Source organism: Lottia gigantea (assembly GCF_000327385.1).
Source record: "Lottia gigantea unplaced genomic scaffold LOTGIsca_73, whole genome shotgun sequence".
NCBI classification, from domain to species: Eukaryota; Metazoa; Mollusca; class Gastropoda; family Lottiidae; genus Lottia; species Lottia gigantea.
The window spans coordinates 1,085,357-1,094,137 of NW_008710453.1; the positions used below are offsets into that span (position 1 = coordinate 1,085,357).

At 34.2% G+C, this 8,781-nt stretch overlaps 2 protein-coding genes across 2 annotated transcripts; both read right to left on the bottom strand.

The window, feature by feature from the left end:
- Positions 1–1,020: 1,020 nt before the first annotated feature.
- On the bottom strand, positions 1,021–1,632 carry LOTGIDRAFT_131359 (hypothetical protein; the record flags this gene model as incomplete). The annotated part of the gene is made up of 1 exon (XM_009066140.1): positions 1,021–1,632. One exon carries the CDS (start codon positions 1,630–1,632, stop codon positions 1,021–1,023), a length of 612 nt encoding a protein of 203 aa, XP_009064388.1.
- Positions 1,633–6,165: 4,533 nt separating this feature from the next.
- LOTGIDRAFT_57836 (hypothetical protein) lies at positions 6,166–6,519 on the bottom strand (the record flags this gene model as incomplete). Its single annotated transcript, XM_009066038.1, has 1 exon — positions 6,166–6,519. A coding segment is annotated over one exon (354 nt), but the record flags the coding sequence as incomplete, so codon positions are not given.
- Positions 6,520–8,781: the final 2,262 nt, after the last annotated feature.

The window sequence follows — 8,781 nt, forward strand, 5'->3', positions numbered from 1 at the left end:
TTATATATCTTTATTCAGTGGTAGACAATTATATAATGTTGACAATTTATAACTATTGTAAAAACAGATGTATTGTTACGTTATAACGTTGTTTGGAAAATGATCAAAAGGTTCTTTTGACTATTGCACCACATCCTCGCAGTGCTCTTGGTTGATCATCATGTCCAAACCACGTTCCCATTCATTCGTCATACTCGAGATTGTGGTAATACGAATGAAGGAAATTACGTATTCATAGCTAAATATTCTCCAATCAAAATTGACTCTGAAAACTTTTTAGGAATGTCAGCCAATCAAATCATTCGTTCTAGACACTGTGTTCGCGAACGTTAACAAAACGAAAGCAGCGTTTCATTAAAGGTTTTGATTAATATGGACGATAAGGAATTGAGTAAGATTTTCTGTAAAGAAATGAAACTGGCAAAAAATCGAAACCGTACTGTGTTTTGTTTGCGTGGCCTTCTTCCTTTTTTCATTTCTGTTCTACTAGTTTAAAGTCAACGTTCACACAACGATGTGTAGCGAGCTTATCTTAAAACGGCTTATTACAACCTTATGAAAACCCGTAGTATGATAGTTGGATTACCAGATCGATACTCTCTCCTTCTTAATCTGTCATATAACGTCATTTCTAAGGGAACATCACGAGGACGTTGTACAATCGCTTTAGTTTAAAACTTACTGTGAAGTCGTGGCGTCCTTTTGTTTAAACATTGAAACTATAAATATAATGAATGTCTAAAATAGAGACCAATTATAAATGTTGAAGTGGCGATGATTTTTCAGATCAAGCATTTTTTTCTCTTTTGCCAAAGATAAATGTGGACTAATGAAAAATGATTTTGTTTTTCAAATCAACTATTTTAGCTCATTATTCTATTTTTAACTAGTTTCAACAGATGATGACAATGTAGATTGCTGAAAAGTGCATGTAATAAAATCCAAGAGTAATATACTACATAATTGTTCTCCGTATTCAATGTGATCTTTAGCTATAAATGTCGCTTGATAATTAATTTTCTAACCATTTTTAGTAATAAATAACCCAACAAATCTTTGTGGTGCACCGCCGAGTGTTGTAGGCCATATCATAAAGTCTCTGGAGCCTGTTAAATCACATTCGCTACAACTTGTTGTATTAGCATACCACCAACCACCTTGATGAGTACCAGCACAGTTGAAAGAGGTTTGATCGGAACCAGGCGCCGAAAAACTAGATCCTTCAATATTTACACTGTTCTTAAAGGAATCTCCACAATTAGCAGCTGTCCATGACTCGTATTGTCCAAGATGTAGTGCGTATTTATCGAAGGCCGAAGCAATGGAGAAATTATCATAATAATTTTCGCAATATTGGTTTTCAATGAGTACAACCAGTAATCTGTTTTGTGAATGGTTGTCTAAAATCTCCTTAATTCTATTTAATCCTAACCAATAATCACTATCAGCGTCTCCAAAACCATCAACGTATTCTGCCATATTTCTGTTGAAGGAGAATGCATTGCAACCTCTATCGCGAGACATAAATAAAGTGAAACCTCTAAGATGAAATCTGCATACTACCTCGAACGATGTGCTCGATTCAATTTTTGGATTGATGTAGAATCGAACCCACCGGCTGAATCCACCCATTCCACGATCATATCCATCATCACAATCTGTGGATAAAGGAAACTTTATTGGCTTCATATTTAAAGGGACAAATATCCGTTAGACCAATCGTACCTTAGTCTCAGAAACTGGAATATTTTAAATCTAAGCTAATCAGTAATAGTGTTCACAGCTCACCGTCTAAATTTGAGCCTTTAAGTCCATATGTGTCCACAAATATCGGCGTTTGAAAGGCAAAAAGACTTAGAAATAGACTGAAGGAACTATGCGACTTTTCGTTTATTTCTAGTACTTCTGAAGACTATTTATATATATTCAAGACCTAAATCAACCCTGGGAAATCTTGAACCTGTCCCTTTTGTGATACGAACAATAACCAAAGTACTAAGAAAAGCATTTGAGACCCTGTACTAGGATTCATCTTTGCCGGAGAGGCGATATTAAGGTTCTTATTTCCAATGATTGGTATATTGAAGTAAAAATAAATTAATCCATTTATGGTCGATACATATAAGGATAATCAAAAAACACACGGGAAATCATCCAAAAGACACACCATCCCCCTTGGCACAAAAGAATATTTCATAGCGATCTGTTCTTTATGGAAAACTTTGATTATAAAATAGATCAGGGTCATAAAAAGATGATAACATACCTTTTATGGTATTTTCGCAACTGCTCCCATATAATCCCAAGGGACAAATCGTGGTTTGATTCAGCTTGCTATAAGTCTACAACATAAAATAATGTCAAGATTATTGAAATACCCCTAACATGCTATTTAAGGATGAATTTATCTCAGAACACAGAATATCTGCAGAATTACCTTGATTCAGTTTCCTTGAATTTCTCAATTACTAAGGACAGAGGGTCACATTTGGGAAAATGTAAAGCACATGTGAATATTAAATATATATATATGCATACACGATATTTTCAAATTCCCTCGTATGTGCACAATCCAAATATCAACAAAATCACGATTCTGGAGTTATTTCGAACTCGTCTTTCAATATTTGCACTTTCAACGTGGTCGCTTTCACGCAGTAGACATTAGACTATAAATATAGTCCGTGGGCTGGAGGGGCTCACCTGGCACCATCCCTATTCTTTCAGAATATCCATGTTAACATTGGATAAAAACGGGACTCACTAAAAAACATTTCACATTGAAGGCAGGTACTAGGGTATTAAATTTGGAGACCCAATATAGCGACTGATGAACGAAATATATGCAAAACTTTTTCAGAACTAACCGATTTGATAAATAATTGAATCGTTTTACTCGAAATTTGATAAGCATCAATTTGTTATCCTTGAAGGCATCTTCGCGAAAAGTGAGTAACGTCATTATTCACGTAAAGTCATATTTTTGAGGCAATCTGAAAATGACTATATGTTTTCTATTTCTATATTCAGATTGATAACAAATTGAAAAACGTCATTAGTCTTATTATAACCTCCAAAATGAATTTTATCTGATAAATCTCATCAGAAAAATCCTTTAAAATTATGTTAAATTTATACTATAATTAACGTTAAAGCAGGGATGACGTGAAGTAAACTGAGTATTTTAGTTTCAATTCGGTCTTACTAATGTTAAATATAATCTACCTTAAACATACAAGCAGATATTGGGGTATGACTTTAACCTCGTTTCAAATTAATATTTTGGTTTCCATAGCAACAGCAACACCTTTAGCTTGCAATGCAAATTTGTATTTGCAATGTATCTTGAAAAATTTTAATGACGTAGAAAATTCCTCATTGGAGCATTAATTCATTTACAAACATATGTTTCCATGACAATTCCATCAATTTAGGTTATTCAATGGGTCACTTATCAAAATGGGAAACTGAGCCTAAACATCTGATGAAGTTGTTGCAAACCAAAGCAGAGGGTGATGTTGTTTCAATATTTTCATATATTATGTTTAAAAAAATCCCAGGGGAGGGACCTCAACCCACATTAGGCCACCGTAGTCAATTTGAAATAATTTACGTTACCTATTCGCGCGAAGAGATAACTAGGCTACATTTAATAGGCATATTGTCAGATTTCATACCACAGATTGTGACAACAACTACTCTGGATGACTAAATTGACTCAACCAACTAAAGAAATCGGGTCATATTATACTCAAATATACTTTACAGTCAAATTACTATGTAATTAACATGTTCCCAAAATGTAGCCCCTATATAGTGAATGTTTCAAAAAGACGTCGTTTACCTTCATGTAGCAAGAACACTCAGAAGCTGGAATAGCTGCACAATTTTCTCCTTCTATGTAAAAAGAACATTCCAATCCATTTGGTTGTTTGCGTATCATAAATCGTCTGCAGTTTACATTCCGCGAACATTCGAAAGCACACATAAATTGTGTCTTAACAGCGATTACAGAAAACGCACTCGTTCGAAAACAATCGTTATTGAAAACCTTTGTGGTCTTAAAATTAGCAAAATCCATAAAACTTAGAATAAATACGAAAAAATATAACAAAAAAGCGAATACCATGCCAAAATACATGTTCAAGCTGGTTATAAAATGCTTTGTTCTCCGGTCGAAAGTTTCCTCGTACTACTTATATCGTGTACTGGATTATAAAATCGACTCCAACCAAGCTAATATTGTTTGAGCTCTTTAACCTTCTTCGATAAATAATATCCTAACTTGATTATTGATTCCTATAATGGTGGGATCAAAATTTATTTGAAAATTTAAAATCTGGTTGTCATTATCTAAAATATTAATAACTTGGTCACACCGGAAAGGCTTCCTAACTGAGTTGCTACGACGACGGAAAATTATCTCAGTGCATATAAGCGTGATATAAGCGTACCGAAGCGTCAGATACTGTACGATGGGCGATATTGTCGTCATTAATCGCCACGGAATCGAAAATGTCTTTAAACATGCGTCGTAACATCTCCATAAACACAATAAAAATAAAATCAACCAAGCTCAGTGCTGTTGTAGAATTTGTATTTTTCCGGTTACCAAGAACATTTGAGTCGCCGTAAGTTTGCAAATGGTCGCTGCCCGGTGTGACGGGGCTATACGAAGGCCATCAACCTTTTTCAACTATTGGGATATATTTCTTTTTAAATCTTTATGTTATTGATTTTAACTCATCAATAACTTAGTATGGGAATTAAAGAAGTTGAGAAAACTTAAATATAATATTATATTGAAAAATAACACTACAAAGTTTTACACACAATATACAAAAGCTACATTTGTTAGGTTTGGTTTTGTTCAAAATTTTAATAGTCATGGTAATTGCTAAGTTATAACATAGTGCGTAAGCTTATTGCACGTAATAAGTTGAAAATATTTTAAAGATAATGGTTTAAGAAAATAAGAATTCAGTAGATAATAATAAAAGGTTTGACCAGTGAACAACCTCTGGGCGTGGTACAAGAGCTTGTCCCGTTGCTCTTGAGCAGGCCGTAGAAATCAAAATGCGCATATAGTACAAAAGTCATCTGCCAGCCCTACTGACAAACAGGCAGAGTAATGTTGTCTTCTGGTTTTAAAATAAATGATAATCAATTGATTGTGATTTCATAAATTGAACTTGGGGGAACTTGAAATAAAGAATAAATTTCCACATCTGTTCGAATTTTAAATAATGTTTCTTACTTACTGATTTCATAAACATGTAAAAATTTCAAATCAACAGTTTTTTTTTTATCAATGTTACATAATCCTCTTCACAGGGGGTGAATAGGGGGATACAAAGTATATTCTGATTATGTCATCACTTTGATGGGGAATCAATACACGTGATTTGTCATTCAGGTCGAACAATTTTAAAATTGTAAGAACAGAACTACAAAAGCAATGTTTTAAGGTTAACATTAAAATCAATAAAGCCACTATCAGCATCCCATTGATGGATTAGGTAGGTCAAGGTCATTCTAATGAGAGTTCAGAACCGTTGATGATGACCATCAAAATGTTGACATAATCAGAACATACGAGATGTAGACTTTAAAAATTTAAAAAAAAGTTCTCAAAAGAAATGATACAAATTGAATAAAAAATGGAGATTTTTTATATCCTGTAAATTTTTTAGACCAACCCTTAAATAATTAGCAGTCGAGTCGAAATTTTGGAATAATATTTTTGGACAAAATATTTTTTTTTTTCAATTTAATACACTTTGTTACAATGATGAAAACTTAATGTAAATCGGTCCACAGATATATCTACAGACATCAAAACAATGATTTTCAGGAATACTCTACGTAGATCGAAAAGGTTTTTACCAATATTCATATTAACTTTAGTTGGAACATATATACAGAAATCCAAGTGTTGATTTAGTGTTCTATTTAAGAAAAAACATAAGTTTCCTTTTTGGTTTAAAAAGAAAAAAAATCCACACCTTTTCCGTCCTTAGAATTTGATATTTTCATTGATTAACGTTAATATGGTAGTATTCTCATGCCAACATAACTCTGTGGCACACTACCTTTATCTGAAGGCCAATACATAGATTCCCGTGAGCCCATAAAAGAACTCTCACTGCACTCTGCAGTATTAACATACCACCAACCACCTTGATGTACAGTAGAACATTGGTGTGCGGTCAGGTCCTTACCACGAGCCGAAAAGGACGATCCTTCGATGCTGACACTGCCAGTTAATGAATCTCCACATTTGTTTGACACTAACATGTACTGTCCAAAATTTATTGGATACCAATTAGCTGCCGAACCGATAGAAAAATCATCGTAATAGTTTTCGCAGTAATCGTTATTCATAAGAATAACTGATAATTTGTGTCTTGCGTGGTTGCCTAAAATTTCCTTGATTTTTCTCAGTCCTAGCCAGTGATCGCCATAAACATCGCCAAAACCGTCAACATATTCTGTTATGTTTCTGTTGAAATTTATATCTTGGCATTTCCAGTTTCGTGCCATGAATAGAGTCATACCATTATATCTCAATTCACAAACAACCTCAAAGGCACTTGAGGATGTCAATGGTTTGATATAAGCACGAACCCACGTTGTAAAAAGATTATCCAAATCATGGACATGACCTTCACTACAATCTGTAAAAAATGGATTTAAATGACTTCTAGTAAAAGAATTTGTTAATGAAGTATAAGCTGATTGCAGTGGTGGCGCCAGTTTTTGGGGATTGTGGGAATCTCTTCCTCGAAAATGTCTAATTTTGAAAAAAGGTTATTATAATTCAAATAAGTCTTCAAACCAGATTTATATTTCGAGATCTTTTTAACCCGGTTTCCCCCTGTCAGTGATGCAGGTCAAACGACTGACATGGAAAAAAGCGAGGCCTCATGTGCTACAGGCTTTGTAGGTAAAGATTCCTCGACAGCTGGAAAAAGAGCAGGCTAATTCCGCTGTCCTGGCAATTTCACTCATTGCAACCTGCATGGAGTTGCCCGTCTTCATTAGCCCACATGGTGCAGAAAAGTAAGCAATAAACTCCATTCTTTTCATTTCAAAGCAAATCAAATCTACAGGTTTAGATAGAGCTATGACTTGAGGGCTTTGTTGAACTATTACAACCTTTAATCATGGAAAATCAAAATGGCTATGAACTATGTTCGTGTGTGTTATATCAAAGTAACATCCATACGTAGTTGGGGGTTGGTGTTACAAATATCGGGTTCAATTGTTATGTAAAATATCATAGTAAAATAAGATTTTATAAATATATATCAACCTACAAATTCATCTATATATACACGGACGTCACGGTTAATTTCAATAGAAAAATTTGATTGGAAATTAGTCACTCCAAATTTCAGTTTCGAGTGATCAATTTAAACTCTTATACAGATTACATAAAATTTCGGTTTCAGCAGTTCAAAACTTTCCGGTTGTAGACTCAAGATCGATCTCGCAAATGACGTCTAATGCCGAACGAAAGAATACTATATACATATATAAAGAATAATGAAATAGTCATATTGTAAAGTTAGCTATAATGAATTCAGTTATTTCTAGGCTAAGATTTCTATTGTTCTTCAAGTTTTACGAAGACCACTGGATTTACAGATCGTTCGTGATGAACTTTAATTTTGGCTAATTGGATTGTTATGGTCATTTTTGAAAACTACGATGACGTTTAAATTGAACCATGGAGAAGATTGGAAGGAAGAAAAGATAGGGGTGCAAGGGAGAAAAGAAATTGAGACTTAGATAAGTAAATGAATTTAGAAGTAGATAGAAAGAAAAGATGATGATGTAAGGGGGCATATTAGAGAACAAGGAAAGTTTGGTAAACAGAGGAGTGGAAGGTGGGAGAGACTGGGGATGTAGGGAGTGTGGTTTAAAAAGGGGCAAATACGCCGTAGAGTGGAAGGAAAAGAAGTGAGAGAAAGGGGAAGCACAGTGAACGGGAGAAGAGATTGGGAATCAGGAGCTACTACAAAGGGATGGGAAGATATGGGAGTACTGTCACTGGATTTAAAAGGGTGAGAGTAGAGTGACAGAAGGCACTGAAAATTAAGGGACACGGCGTATAGGGGAGAGTTGATGAGTAGTTTAAACGTACATGATTAGAAGAAAGTTAGTTATTGGAGTGGGAAGCTAACGAAGAGTGACATCGTTAGAGGGCTATCAAACTGCAGGGACAGAAACAGAGGGATCCATAGCTGGGGGTATTTTCTTATATTGAGAGGTACTTATTGTATCTCCGTGCAACGCTTCGAATTACAGTACTCCGAAGACTTATTAAGGGTGGTAATTTCTCTGAAGGATTAGAAACTATCTTTCAGTACCGACGAACATTGTATATAAATAATTATCATAAGTAGTCTCAGTGGTCAAACTGAATTGCGCAGAATTCCTTCCCTTGAATAAAACGTATATAAAACATTACTATTTCATTAAAAATTGGATTCGCACTTGATAAAAAATCGACAGACCTCGGTTGTAGATTATTAGATCGATCTCTTCAATGACGTATAAATTATATAATAAAAAAAGTAATCATTAAATTAGAAATAATGGATATTTATATGCTAAACGGTCTAGATGCCTAGATTTACAATTAGATTTGACAAAAATTCTCAAGAAAAATAAATCATTTTATTTTATTCGCAGATAAGTTTTAATTTTGGAAAATCATAAGAAATATTGGATCGCAAAAGGGGATATTTTGACTCGCATATTACGTTGTAATAA